Raw genomic sequence first — 15,689 nt, forward strand, 5'->3', positions numbered from 1 at the left:
TGAAAACAAAAACCAAACCAAACCAAACATAAACAAAACAAAACATAACAAACCAGAAATTTTAAGACTATTGCTCAAGATTTTACCAGGCAGCCGCGATTTGCCTTCTTACTCAGCAAAAACTCACTTTATTAAAAGAAAAACTAGAAATAATGTGCCTTTTTATGGAACTGATGGGAAATGCAATCAGTAATTCCTTATGAAAATGTAAAGGGAACTTAAGAAGAACAAAATCTAAGCAGGACACTAATAAAATAAAGCAAACATAAGTTAATGCCTAGATATTTGAAAATAGCTACTTTAATGCTACAATACAAACCCCCAAAATAACCTAATACATTTTAAGATAATCATCATTTACAAAATGCCCCTTTACTTAAGCAAAATGTGAATTCCATTTGACTATACAAGTCTTCAAAGCATCAGGAATCTCCTTTTAGTTACTTACTGGAATATCTGCACACATTCAATATTTATGCTGCCTTTCTCTCTATCCATTTTTAAACAGAATTAAAGGAGTAGCTAAAACTCTGCCAATAAAATGACAGGAAGGCTATTTTTAGTCTCAATGATGTAGACCGAGCACAAACAGCCCATGGCTATGCTACTATTGAAGATCAGATCTAAAAACAAGTATTAGATTTCCTTTTATTAATTCCTTATTTGAACAGAAACTAGAATCACAAATTAAGTACAGGCTCATATCTCTTAATAAACACTCTTACTAGAAGGAGAACCATTTTTCCCTATATTATAGCAGCAAAAGCTCCTATAACTCCTGTCACATCACTCTCTGGTAGCAAAAGGTTTGTGAAAGGGCATTTGAGGCAGCATAGGAAGCCTGTAATCCACCCAGAATTACAAAGCCTTATACCAAAAAGTGAGAAGTTCTGATTAAGAAGTGTATGGTGTTGCCTCAGGGGCTTTAGATTGCAAACCTGAGACACAACTGACTTAAGAGATGACAGTGCTTATTGATTAAGCAACACATTACTAAATTGCTAATAAATCCATGAGAGAAGAGATGCAACCAATGGAGAGCACCACATAATAAAGTGCTGAAAATAATATGCTGTTCGGTTAGTAACACACAGCAGCTCCAGTGGCTGAGGATGTGGTTATTCTATACATGTGGTTATTGTATACATCACACATACTGTATATTGAGATGGGTACAAGCTCTGGCTGTATCTACAGGCAGAGTTGCCTTGGTCAGTCCTGAGAGCAGAACTTCACCCACCCTGCTTGGTTCCTACTCTCAATCTACAAATGAGCACTACCCGTTCAAGGCACCTATGCCTTTAAGTAAAAAACCAAACCAAAACCAGAACAAGGTCTTCCTTAATTTACTCTTTTCCACTCTACAGGGTGTTTTGAAAAGATGGACCCAATTGCAAAGCAAAGTGATTTCAAATTGGGTCCATCTTTTTGAAACACCCTGTAATATGATACACAAGATTTAAAATAAAAAGTGGTGAAAATTGTATTAAATCATCGTATTCTGCTATACTTTCTGCCAATAGGCAGGTAACTATACCAACTTCAGGTTGCATATAGAAGCCTTTAAAAGCAAGAAATATCAGTGACATTCAGTATACAAGCAAAACTTGTCCTCTTCTTCATCTAATTCTGTGTTGGCTCACAAATAAAAGCAAGCCCAAAACCCACACTGGAACACAGTGATCCTTGACTGAGAACAGACGAATGCAACCACTGAAGTTTTTCTGCTCCTCACAGACCCCAAGCCCATCTGCCAAATGCCCAGGTCTGAACTCCTCCAACCCAACGACTCCAAGCCAACCCAACGACTCCAAGCCAACCCAACGACAAGGCAGGTCACACTGCAGCTATCACCCACACATGTGAAATGTTTCACTTACAAATACACCATTAAGGTTCTATTCAACCCCCCAGTAGATATTCTGGGTATATCATGGAGACTTCAGGAGTCGCCTCAAAATTCAGCGACCATGGCCAAGTTGTTCACCTCAAATGCAAGTCACACAAAGCCTATCGTTTTCGGACCAAGGGAATGCACAGCTCCTCCACAAAGCTTACTAAAGATCTTAAAACTTTAAATATTAAGGCAGCAGGTTATTTTAAGAATAGCAAGCACTGTTTTGGATGCAAGGTGAAGCTGATTTCTCTGGCGCAGCAATATTCCCATCCTCTCACTTAAAAGTGATAAACTGTTCTTTAGTTTTGTTTTCTGCTTTTACTTTTAAATATGACTCAAGCAGACACACTGCCAGAAGATTAGTGGTTTAACAGGAGAAAAAGGTAAGTCCATTTGGTAATTGCTTGGTAAACATATGAATTTTATGAATGCTGGAGTGAAAATTCTTTAGTAATTTTGCTATAACAGACTTGAAACAGGATAAAAGAAGATGAAGATCCCACATACAGTATTTTCATAAACCCATAGGTTTCTCAAACTGTAAATACCTGAAATGAGGCATTCAAAGTGAATTACTTTCATTGAGTGCTACCAGCTGTTTTCTGAAAGTCAAGCAGTCTATGGTTGGTATAAGTTGGCATCCAAATTAACTTTATTTATTTATGTATTTATGGACACCAATACAAAGCTTTAGTTATTGTACAGTATACAATTACTATTCACTTTCTTCAGAAGGAAAGAATGAGGAAAGAGAGAACTGAACTGTTACTTGATAATGCCATTCAAATTCAAGCTATTATTCTGAAGGGGGTTAATGTTAGGTTAATGTTAAGCTGCCCAGAAATACCTCTTTAAATGCAATAAATAATTTCTTTTCCTCTTGGAGACCATCTTGCTTGGTATTTCAAAAGCTGTTGGGTTTTAACACTCAGTGAGAAATTTTAAATTGCATTTTGCGTCATAACAGAATCCTCTGAAAACCATATGTAATACAACCAAGAAAAAGCAAATCTTTTGAAAAATCAAAAACATGCAACTAAAACAACTATGAGAAAGACAGAAATAAAGACGGCATGACCAAACTCTAAGTTTATTTATGTCTTGGGCACCACAGTCCTCAGCCACTTTGCTTATGACAATCTACTTTTTGCACACTCCTCTTGGCCAGGTATATCGAAATAAAATGTACTCTGGCAATAATACCCCATAATTTGGCCAGAGCAGCAAACAGGTTTGCACAATGGTTGTAGAACATCTTTTTCTTCACCTATAGTACTTTGCAGTCTATGTTTATTTTTTTCTTCTGTCTCTTTTTGGTACTTTTGTTAAGTCTTTCAGAATAAGAATAATAAGATCAGTTTGCCCTCAATAAAAAAAAAAAAAAAGTTCCTGCATGTTAACAGTTCAGTAAAGGGTAACATTCTTCGCAAATCAGTAAAATAAATAGATAAGCAACATGGTATAGAACAATTTGTAAATTCCTCATGGATTTCTGTTCATCCAAAATCACTAATATTTATTTTTTCATAAGACTGAAAATCTTAACCCTTAATCTTGAATTTGCAAAATGAGAATAAAACATCTTGGAATTCATTTGATTAAGCATGTTACTAGTTATAGCAAATGTTTGGCAACATCGCTCTGTTTTCTTACAAATGACATTTTAGCCCTTCCCAAATTTTTGATGGGGCCATCTGCCAGTCTCCCAGTTTACAGCGTACTCCGAATCACTTTCCACCCAAAGATCAATAACCAAAAGCGTAACAAACAGTATCGAGGCAGGAAGATCCAGACGGATGCCCATCTTCCACGTGGAGATGCAAAGTCATCCTATTCTCAGCCTCCCAGTAACAGCCTTGAACTCCCACTTCAAAGGTTCAAGTCTGACACACCTGTGCTCGAGGAAACGTGACTTCCTATAAGCTTTGGGGTTTATTTTCCTACATTTACAGACATATATAAAGCTCAGAGACCTGTTTTATGTGTAATGGTGTGAGTGAATTTGGTATTATTTGACAGTGAGAACATCATACAATTACGAAATACATTTTTATTAAATTTTGGTAGTATGTTAAAGAGCATTTAAAGGAGGTGGCACCCAGCTCCTGCTCAACCCTTTTTGCTTCTTAATAACTCACCAGCAATATCATTCTAACCGACACCCACACACCTTTGTCTCAAGCACTACTACTTTAGTGAAAAACAGAATCCTTGTTTTTAATCTTTACCAAACAAGATTTTTATGAAAGATCTCTTTAGCCTACCTGTCTTTTAATAGTAAGAAAGTGGGAATATGCCCACTACTTTATTTGTCTGGGAAATACAAGATAAGTTGACCCATTTATTTACAGACTGAACAAGGCCAATCCATTTCATGCTGCAGCGCTGACCCTTAACACAGATCCTGTGAATGAGCCGCCCATTACAATATGTACAAGCGACCTTTAATTGCATTAATGGCTTTGTTGCATGGCCTTCCACTGCGACAACACAATTATGGTATAAATATTTCTAAACAACATAATTATTTGTTTAAATAAAAATATCCATGGGTTCTGTTTACTGACAAGAAACTGTAGATGCACTGTATTATAGGTGTTAAAGTTTTGAAAAATTGAATGGAGCCCCCATGCTACACTTGTAAAAAAAATTAATTATGAAATACATTTCAGGATATTACAAATCTTCATATGCAATTTAAAAGTTAATGGTACCATCATGTATTCATCTTCAGAACACCGAAATAATTTAATTTACATTATTCAGTATTACACGATAAGAAGGTGATACCTTCAAATTAATTTTTCTACATGTTAACAAGATACCAGTGTTCTGAAATTCCATACAACACATAAAACTTACTGCTTGATTTCAGTTCTATGTACCATTGGCACCCAGAGGGTTTTTTCTTTCTAAATAGGAGCACTCCAAGTATTGTTTTACATCAAGTTATTAGAATTTAAAACTATCTCCCAAAACTTTATCTAAATTGTACTGTCACAATTTTAAACACATTTATTTATTCAAAATTGTTTGAAAGAATGTAATACATTTTTGACAGGCAGTCTTTTACAATATTGAAATCAAATCCTTGATTTCATCAAACCCTTCATATTCTGTGCCTTATTCCTGGAAGGCTCATGCCAAAATGATTTAGTTTGATTTTCTTTAACAATAGTAGGTTGGCTTGACAGCATCTGACAAAACAATTCAGTGAAGTACACCATACCAGGTAAAGAGAACCTGAACTGGCTACTAGATGAAATAATGCAGAATGGAGCCTAGAATTATGACAGAATTTGTTTCATAGGAGAATCTTTTTGCAGTATTATTAATTTCAGATTAAGAAAATGTTATGGTGTTATAATTACTATCTTTTGATCTATGTTTAAATGAGCCAGTAGTAATGTCTTTATTAATATCATAGGGAAAATGGACAGGAAAAATCAATGCAACAGGAGTTTGACTGGCATAAATTTCAGCTGAATTTTATTCCAATGTTTTACCTCTCTCTGTTAGAAAACTTAGTTTTATGTGCAGAATCCCCTGCATTTGAGTCCCTGAGCTGAAGTGGAGCATCCAGCACTAGAGGTTGCCAGGTATGATTCTATGATCTACGACTCTACGATCTATTCTATAATTCTATGATTTTATGTGCTCAAGGCAGGCTGAGGAGAAAGAGAAGTTTTCCACGTTAACCTCAAGGGTACTTGTGTTCTCAAACACATGGGGACAACAGGCCCCAAAGACGTTCTTACATTAGGAAATTAAAGGAATTCATTTTCCGTAACAATTTGGAGAAGTTCTGTCTGACCTTTGAACCAGAAAGACCTGAAAAGTTTCATCCATGTTGCAGGCCCTGGGCAGCCAGGCAGCCCCAACCATGGTTGGGTTCCCCAGCTGGTTCCATTCTGCAGCTGTAAGGCCCTAACGTGGGGTCAGCTCTTGTAACGTCAAAATACAGAGCTGCTTTGATCTATCTATGAAGGTATATTGACTAAGCTCCCTGTATTACAACATGTATCGTGTAGCATACATTAGCTTTGGCATAACGTTGTGCGCACTTTGTCTCGCTGAACAAGGATTCATATCCGTATTTTACTGACCAATTGCTATAGAACTATCACCTTACTTAAATTTTTAATAAATCAACATTTTGCCTTTTATCGGCTCTCAGGCTCATAGATTCCTTTTGTTAAAATATTGCTTAAATTAGTTAAATCATTCAAATGCATTTGTTTATTTACAAAATTATTCAACTTTATAAATATGAGTGAAATATGATCAGGGTTAGGGTCAGTCCTTAATAAAGGCTGCCTCAAATTTTCTTGGAAAAAGCCTATAATAGGCGATGCTGTTAGAGGTGCAGCGGACACTTTCTAATTCTCACTGATACAGAGGTTGGTAGGGCATGTGTGCGTATTTTAAATATATGCTGATGCCATACGTACTGGTGACAGGGCTGATTTGTTCCTCCAGAAGAAACAGGTCACGAATAACCCTAAACAATTATGTCCATACCTGTTCTTGGTGTGTTTAATGAATAATTACAAAATGTTTCCAGGAGTCCAGTTCTGGCCCTTAGTGACACCACCATCTCCTGATGTACTTTAGGACCAGGTTTATGCTACACTAATACCACACAGAAGCGCTGCAGACATCAGTTCTGACTTGGTCTTACCAGCCCGTTTTGGTAAACAACCTACAGCAGTGGTTAACTGCACCTCTCCTTTGCAAATAAGAAGTTTACCACAGCACAGTCCATATAAAATAAGCAATGAAAAGGGATAGAATGGAAAAAAAAAAAAAAGGTAGAAAAACAGAGATTTCAGATGGAAACTACCTAAGACATATTTCCTGTTTTTAATTGCCAAATTCACCATCTTAAAAGAAAAGAGCGTCATGTCTTCTTCCAAATACCAGTGCTGGACACAAAACATACACTTGAATATCTGGAATTACAATTAAATCTTGTCTATTTTGGCAATCATTAAATTTTCTCATAGCCCGTTATTGGTAGATGAAGAAAGGACATTATTTTAACACCTTTGGAATCATACATTTATTTTTAATTCTAGATAGGCTCAATTGCTCATTTTTGTGATTATATTTCCTTCCAAAGACATAGCCTTTTACTCTGGCAATTACCACTAGGAAATATGCACTGCAGAGTGCTTCATAGAACAATCTTGTATCTGGCACTGAAAAACCAGCAACTTTCCTGCCACAGGACTCCTCTAATTCTTTCTTCTTTCCCTGTCAGGAAACACCTCTCAGAAAAGAATCTCCTGAACTCATATATTAAGCTCTGAAAACTTACTTATTTTTGCTGTGTGGCAGTTCTTTATATAGTATATGATACTTGGCTTCAAACCGAGCTGTCTTAAAGATTTTTATTCTGGTTTGCAGAGGTGCTACATAGCCATTAAAAATAAAATCATATAAGCTGGCTCTTACTTATGTATTGATCAAAATTTTAAAAAAAGTCATGGCAACTATTTATTAGACAAATTATATAATACAGCTTGTAGGAAAAAGCTTATTCTCTATACCATTAACAATTGATACCTGGAAGCTTAAAAAAAATCAGCAGTCAAGCAAAACTAGGGAATTAAAAATAAAACCCTCACAAACTTTCCTGTTTGCAAATATTTATCCGAATTTATCAACAGTTTTAACTTTACATACGTAAATTCAGAGGTTTATGTTGACCAGACCAGTAACAAAGGGAGTTAATCAAATATGAATCTTCTCCAACTGTCTTGTCAAGCCAGGTAATGATGTCCTGCCAGCCAAACTCAGAGGGAACATGTGAAAAAAAATACAAAAGTAAACAGGCCTTAAGCTGCCCAAGGGAAAGTCAGCAAGATGGCAATTTCAATCATTTGGAATAATACTAAAGCAGCCTTAGGCTTTTCTCAGAATGGAAACATGTCACTGTTACTGCAATATTTCAACAAATCAGACTGCAAAAGAAAGGAACACTTATGTAATCGCAGCTGTGGAACAGCGCTTTAACTCAATGGTGAGGTGGAAAATAATTAAGAGGAAATTCCCTTTTTGCGTGTAATTGTAAATCTACCTAAATAACAAAGATGAACAACGTTTCCTTAAAAATTTCAAGGTGAAAAAATAAAATTTAGGCACAAATTCCGTTAGTTTTGGTACAGGGGGCTTTGGAACAATGGAGATACGATTCTATCAAATAAAACTATGAACATAATGTTCCTACAAAATTTACCAAATGTTGAGAAAAGTTACACTCAGAGCTACAAACAAAGCAAAAAGTACTTCAGGAACGATTCTGCTGCAAAGTTTTGCTAAGATGAACGGGTTGTCATATCCTTTAACTGAGAAATCAAAAAGTATTTCAAATATCTGGGGAACTTACCTAATCAGTAAACTTTCAGTATGTGTCTAGTCATGTAGCCATCTTTTAGTCAATCATCAGAAAATCAAAGGCAAATTGGCATGACTCAACCCAAACTTTAATACCGCATGATTGTGTCGTGTAAGCTTGTTTTGTGCGAGGGCTGCTGTGGTTTTAGCAGGGAGATTAACGACCGGACCTAAGCTGGCCTCCAAACCTTGCCCTGCTGATGCCTCCAGCCCTTTGAAGTCTGACCATCATACCTGGCAAAACAACAGTGGGAACTAGGCTGGTGTCAGATCTAATCAAGTTCCCTGCCTCAGCATAGCTAACTATGGGGTACACTAATTGGCCCAATTGCGGATTATACCTTTTGCTACAGATTCAAGACAATAATTTAGTCAAATGATGGTTTTTATCTCCTTCTAATTAAGATTCCAAAGTGGGAAGAAATAGGATTAGACAGGATAACTTCAAAATTGTGTCCTTTAAAGTGGTATGCACATAAGATAGATCTCTGATAATATTGCATATGGTGATAGATTGCTAGAAACTAATGTGTGAACATTTGGGAAAGCTTGCTATAGCTACTGCACCTTTAACCATGAACATTTAAGTTAAGTTTTCCTGGAAAGGGTCTACCTCATCATTTACAAATGGAAAATGAACACTCACAATATTCACTAAAAACCATTTTCATTCTGAATTTTAAAATCACCCTTTAGAATACATTTCGACCAATCTTATTCTGATGAAGAAGACACAAGAAAAACTGAAACGGTTAAATGATTCTGCAGACTATAGAGAGGCGGAGTCCCTCCCACAAAACTGCAATCTGAAAAAAACGGATTTGACATTTAAGGCTTTTACTGATGAAGGCCAAACCATAAAGAGTTATTTAACTGGTGAGCAATCCAGAGGTGAAAAAATCCGTGTCCCATGCCCTTATTTTAAACTGTAAAAAAAGAATGGCTTAGCGATGAAAACCCTTTTTGGAGAAATTCTGCCATAAATCATAGGTTGTGTATTTCTACATTTCTTATGTAATTTGATTTTAAAGTGGCATTTCAAGTAGAGGTCAGTGTTTTTACCCTAAATTGTGTATATACCTAAGCAAACATATATAACATATAAGCATAACAGCTTTCAAAAAAACCTGTAACACACTCAAACATAGATTTTAATTTCACATTTAAGCTACATAATAAAGAAGTCATAAACTTAGATGTGCTTTGTACAAAGCACACTGTTGCTTGTAGCACACACTGTTGTGCTGCTTTATGTTTTTACCAGCAGAACCAAACCTGTCTGCTGACTCATCACATTCTAACTGCAGAAACCCATTTTAGAAGACTGTATTCACATGCCTTCTTAATTCAATTTTCCCTTGCTCCCATTTTCTTATTGGCCTCATGGCTCTAGTCAGCCTAGCTGTAGTCTGCCCTCCTTAATAGTATGAGGAAGAAAAACATATGTATTATGGATTAGTGAAATGTGTACAGGAAGATCACAGTAGGACAGTGATCTAACATGTTCAAAAAAGGCTGGTTTGTGTCAGTTCAGCTTACAGAAAGGATATCTCTAACAAAACCTGAAGTTATTCAAAAGGGGCTGCAGCTGAGCAATGAAGGGAGAAATTATACAAGTGGGTCATCCACGCACGTCTGGGGCAACAGGTTGTTTCAAGAGTTCCACTGCACCCGTTTCCACTGCTTCTGCCCCATGGCTAATTAAATTCTTTTTAGAGGGCCTCCTGCTAAAGTTTTCTTTTTCTTTTTTTTTCCCCTTCCAAATTACATTAAAATCCCAAATATGGCTGACAGGAGAAAACTGCAATCTGAGTCAGGATTCATAATGAGGAAAAAAAAAACCCCAAATATCCTAATTCATAGCTATAATAAATGAGAATTTACTACGCTGTGAAGTAAGGATGCACGCTTCTCCGCACTTCCCAAAACAGTAAGAACATTTGTATTTTAAGACCAACCACAGACTATTGACGCTTTTTGTTTCTAATGCAGCGTTCCAAAGCCGTTGTTAAAATGGTTTAATACCTCGCAGTGCCTGGTTTCGCTGACTGCATTCTCTGGAAAGTGAGAAACCCTGTAAAGGAATGTCTTTGGGAAAAAAAACTGCCTTTAAGTGGCTTCTGAAGAGGACACCTCTCCTTGAGAAACTTCGAGCACTCACGCAGAGATGACCTGCACCAAGAACTGGCTGTCTGATTAACTATTAACTGCTCTCAATAGGATTAGATAATTAAAGACATTGACGACCATTAATTAGGAGGAGGGCACCTTAATTTGTCACTTGATAGGGCCCTTTCAATGATTTATAGGTTAGGGCTACTTGCAATTGTGAAGGGGAGGGGGCAGTGAAGAGGGAGAACCCTTAAGTTACCTTATCAAGTGGCCAGCTAAAAAGGGCAGCGGGTCAAATAAGGGCCAAAGTGGTCACTTAAGGGTGAAGTCCCAAACACCAAAGCAGTGCCAAGCCACATTGACCATCATTTGGTGATGGAGTAAAAAATATGCTAATTTATTGGTGGCAATTCTCTCTTTTTATGGTTTCAAGCAGTTAAGACAAGTGGCCTGCTTAAGAGCTTTTCATTTGAAAAGAGATTAAACAAAATGGTATGTCAGGGATGCTCGGCTGTTTTATGTCTTTGTTAAAAAAAGAAAAATTTGCCCAGACTGTACCGATGACTATCACATCACCCCGAAAGCCATCTTCCATCTCTAAGCATTACTTGGTTAATAAATACATCAGCTCTAATTGCTTAATAGTGCTATGTTCATTTGCTCTTTAGCAAGATTAAAATGAAATACATCTTTTGTATTACTGCCTTCTATCAGGACTGTCTGCATAAAGGTCACAGAAAAAAGTTTAAATTTAGTAGGAAATTTACTTAAGGACATTAGTGTAAATGATACTGTGTTTAAAATGACATAAAAGAGCGAAAGGTGATTTCAGTAATGCAAAGAAAATGGTTTCTGAATACTGATAAGGACACTTATCCCTCATACCACACACAATTTTAGGCAGCATTATACATTAAAATCCCTCTACTGGGGTAATAACATGTAGCTACTTTCCCACCCACTAACACAAGTAAGAGCAAGTCATTAACATTTAATTAAATATGCTCCTGACATCCTTAGAAACATGTCACGCTTTGTTATTGAAGGTTGTGGCCTACTTTCTACGTACATTTTAAACCAAAATAAACTATTTATAACGGACCGATTTAGTGCAGCAAACGAGACATTTTTAATTAGAAGGCATCTTACAATATTTTATAAAACCCTTCTGAACGGCTAAAGCAGAACGCAATGAATTGACAACATCTGATGCATATTTTACGTATTTCACAAAACGAAACATAAGAGATGGGATTAGCTCCACCTTTTGGGTTCTAAATAGTGAAACAAAACTGTTTCTCTTACCTCAATGGTGAACAGCTTCCTTTTTAATCTAAAAGCAAGGTCCTTTGTGTCTGATACATCACAGATCAAGCTATTAAGCCGAGGAATCTGATGTACATGAACCAAACCTTGTGGAAAGACAGAGTAAAGGAGAGAAAAAAAAAATTAAGAAAACGCTGTCATCCAGATGCATAAATTAGAGTCTTAGAGCAGAATTCTGTATATTTACACACACTCATCCTCCCCTTTTTAAACTGGAGCTTACTACCAGGAGCAATGAAGCAAACGGTGCGATTATACTCAAGTAATCAAGCAGAATAAGATAAACAGAAATCCTTGTGCGAGGAAAACTAATTGCACTTTGGTACAGAAGTACAGATGTAAAGAGGGATCTTAATACTTGTCAAAACTACAGCCGGTTTGTGTGTGATTTTCTCTTGTATTTACAGTAAGCAAATATGGCTATCACCTTGCATGCTGCCCACGGCACCACTGAGTGATCTTTATTTTATTAAATGCACCAGTAAGCAGCCAGCAAAACAAGGCTTATGGGTTACTGATAACCACCGAAGCTCTAATGAGAAGTACCCCGCTTTGCGCCCTGAAAACGGCTTTAAAAAAGTCGCCAGAAAATACTGATTTCGATCACGCTTTTCGATAAATTTTAACCCCTACGCCAGCCTAAGAGAAATACATTTTCTTCATGCGGGAGGCTCCTGTAGCTGTTGAGATGTTTTTAGCAGCACTAGGTGCACCGCAAGCTCTGCATTCTGTCAGCTGCAACTCAAGCTGATTTTTTCTGACAAGGACGCTGGATGGTTTTTGTGCAGCCTAATATAGTTTCTGAACAACCTGAGGGTGATTTTCTACATCTGAAAACCAGGAAAATTCTACAGGGCTTCTCAATTACTGGCCTATATTTGCTGTTCATAAAGCCAGCGTCTAAACATTTAGAAAAGACATTTTACTTGAAAACGGCAGCTGTGAGAAAGAAAACCCCGAACATTAAAAGCTTATTTTAAATTATAAAATAAGGCAAGTATTTTTTCAGAGGTTTAATGATTTTTTTTAAAGGAAGAATCAGAGAATAACATTTCCTAAAATTGAAATACTTTAAAAAGCATAATTTTAATGCATACTAATTACAAAAATCCTCAACAATATTATAAAATAATTTTTACGCTTTGAAACCTTCTATCCCTGCCTCCAGTCCAGTAACATACAAGAATTATTTGTTTGGCTTTTGAGTTCAAAATACAATTATTATATCTAGGAACAGCAGGTATAACACAGGGTTGCTTATATACAGCATTTAAAAATTCTGTTTAAGGATCACCTATATCATTCTTTTATTATTTTGGACTTTTCAACCAGCTAAATTTGCAGGCAGCTTAATAAAGTTATTAATGCAGGATTCATTAAATAAAGCAATAATTTAATCAAACCTCTCCTGAGTAATGTCAAAATCTTCTATCATTTGCAGTAAATAAATCATCTTAAAATGTATTCTTAAGCAAAAAGAATCCACAAAGTTAAAACCATTAAAAATACCTATTTTTTGAATGATAAATTAAGGTTGTCTAAACCTCAAAAGCTGTGTTTTCGCATATAATTTTTACTAAGTATTACAAAAATGATTTAGCATACATTTTTACAGGAAACCAGGAAATAACTGCTAAAACACACATTGTCTTAAAGGATCTCTTCAGCACTGCGAAAAAGAGTATCAAATTGACAGAATTATGTTAGCATCAACAAATGCCACATCACGATTATACAATTGGAAAAAAAATTAGGCAAATTATTCTACCTTTTGTTCTTGGTTTCTTTTTCATTCACCTTTTTTCCAGATAATGAAATGTGCACTATTTTCTTAGCCAAAAAGATTTTCCTCTGATTTATTAATTACAGCCTGCATACACACAGTGGTGTCTCAACACCATCTTTGCTTCTTTTTCTATATATCCTGCTATGGAAAACACCGCCACGCTCTCACATGTTTACAGCAGGTTTCGGACAAGCAGTTTACTTTCAACTAAAGGCTTCCATGGAACTACAGTAGTATCATGATAATAATAGCTGTAATTTATGCACACTCAGAGCACCGATCCGGATTAGCTAAAACTGTTCGTTATTCGCTGCTTTGGCTATACATAACTCCTAATCTAATCTTTAAAAATTGCAGTAGTTAAAATTGCAATAGTCCTGCTGCGACAGCTAACAAAATCTTGGGGAAACAAACCACAAGATTAAGCAACATTACACATTTTGAAGATAAATCACTCGAAAGGCTACATGCCTTTTTACCAACATTAATTTCATATTTCGCACGCCACACATAACCACATTCGCCTCTTTAAACGCATGACTGCCCCAACTTGAAGCTGAAAAACAGAACGTTATTTTTATATAAAGTTTATACAGCACATCATTTAGCAGTTTATTCACCTTAATGTAATATATGTTTTCCCGTGTTCTCTATTTAAAACTTGGCAGATCAAAAGTATTGATTTCATGACAAGTTCGGCTCGCTGGTCAGATGATTGCCAAGCCTCCTCTGCCTGTGAATTCCCCAGAGCCTGCCTGTTGAGATGTGCGTCTGATTGAGCCCTGCCTCCGTAATGCGGCTTGACAACATGCAAGGAGTTGCCATGTTTCCTTTGCAGCCTTAATGCACTTTGCTGAAAATTCTCCCAACTCAAGCCTGGTTAGCAAGGAGAAACATTTAAGAGGTATATTCTAAAATGAAACCAAATGCTCCTTCATAGCAGATACCCAATTGGAGGGTGAGCCGCTAAGTGCCCTAGAAACACTCAGGGCAGACTTTTTGCATTGCTAAAGATGGAACTTACCGTGGTAATCCTTGTATAATGGATTGGTTTCTCTCTCAGAGCCAATAAATGATTCAAGACCAACCACCGCATCTGACAAGTTTGTTACACGTTCCATAATTGCTTTATTCTGTAAGACATGGAAACAAAATACACATCCTATGTGATGAAAAAGGTAATTAATGTTCGTAGAGTAAGCCTTGGTCTTCTCAATGACAAACTGTGGGGAAAAAATAGGTCATCAATACTTAGAAATTATATTAGAGGGCTTTTTTCTTAAAAATAAATACTTGAAATTTTTGTCTAAAGAAAACATATATTGGACGAGCAGAAACAACAAATGGGCTAACTCAGCACTAAATTCCCATTTCATAAATCTTCATAACATAAGCGTTTGCTCACATCGGAGATATTTGCAAGTTATGTGGCAGTTAAGCACCTCTCATTGACTCCTGCTATGAGTCAGATGACCAACTTTTGTTTGTGTTCTGAAAACTTTATTTTTTAATACTCTTAGGCCTATCATCTCTAATATTTTGAGCAAGCACAACCCACACGATTATTCATTTTGGTCAAACAACATGGAAAACCAAAGCATTTTCTCCAGTTTTTTTCTTTCTAAAAGTTCTCTGCACAACATGAATCTAAAGCTTCCAGTTGCATTACCATTTCTCGATATATTTGTGATGTATAAGTGATGCCTTATGTGCAACAATGTGCTGTCATGTGCCTCAAATATGCTGTTTTCTGTGTAGTTTTCTTTAGTTGATTTTACATAGCAGAAAGCAACATGCAAAGGTCACAAGAGAGATCTTCAGAGGCAACTCAGGATAAAATGTTCTTAAATGCTTTCATGATGCTAGTATTTAAAGAGCAAAACCAAAAGAGACAAATCTGTGCTAAAAAGCAAAATATTTAAGCTAAGATGTAGTTATCTTAAAAGTTGCCTGGACAGCTGGTATACTCTTGTTCTTGATGGCTGTAGGTGCTATACCTGTCATACCTCCAGGGGTATCAAGATCTCAAAATACCCATTCCAAGTATGAAGAATTAGCTCTGTAGCTCCCAGTTATAGTTTCGTATTTTTTAACAATTTTAAAGCATTTTGTACGTTCTGTATCTCTTCCATTAACTACATGACCAACACTTATTATGAAAGGTCATTT

At 36.3% G+C, this 15,689-nt stretch overlaps 1 protein-coding gene across 1 annotated transcript in view; it reads right to left on the bottom strand.

Annotated features, from left to right (window-relative positions):
- The window catches only part of ELP4 (elongator acetyltransferase complex subunit 4), a 142,199-nt gene that overhangs the window by 65,072 nt on the left and 61,438 nt on the right, over positions 1–15,689 (bottom strand). Inside the window, exons 8-9 of the mRNA XM_065636390.1 lie at positions 14,545–14,653; positions 11,714–11,820 (exon numbers count right to left, since the gene is read on the bottom strand). Coding sequence (XP_065492462.1) covers positions 11,714–11,820; positions 14,545–14,653 — 216 coding nt within the window. The remainder of the gene's footprint in view (positions 1–11,713; positions 11,821–14,544; positions 14,654–15,689) is intronic.

The sequence above is a fragment of the Caloenas nicobarica genome, chromosome 5 (genome assembly GCF_036013445.1).
Source record: "Caloenas nicobarica isolate bCalNic1 chromosome 5, bCalNic1.hap1, whole genome shotgun sequence".
NCBI lineage: Eukaryota > Metazoa > Chordata > Aves > Columbiformes > Columbidae > Caloenas > Caloenas nicobarica.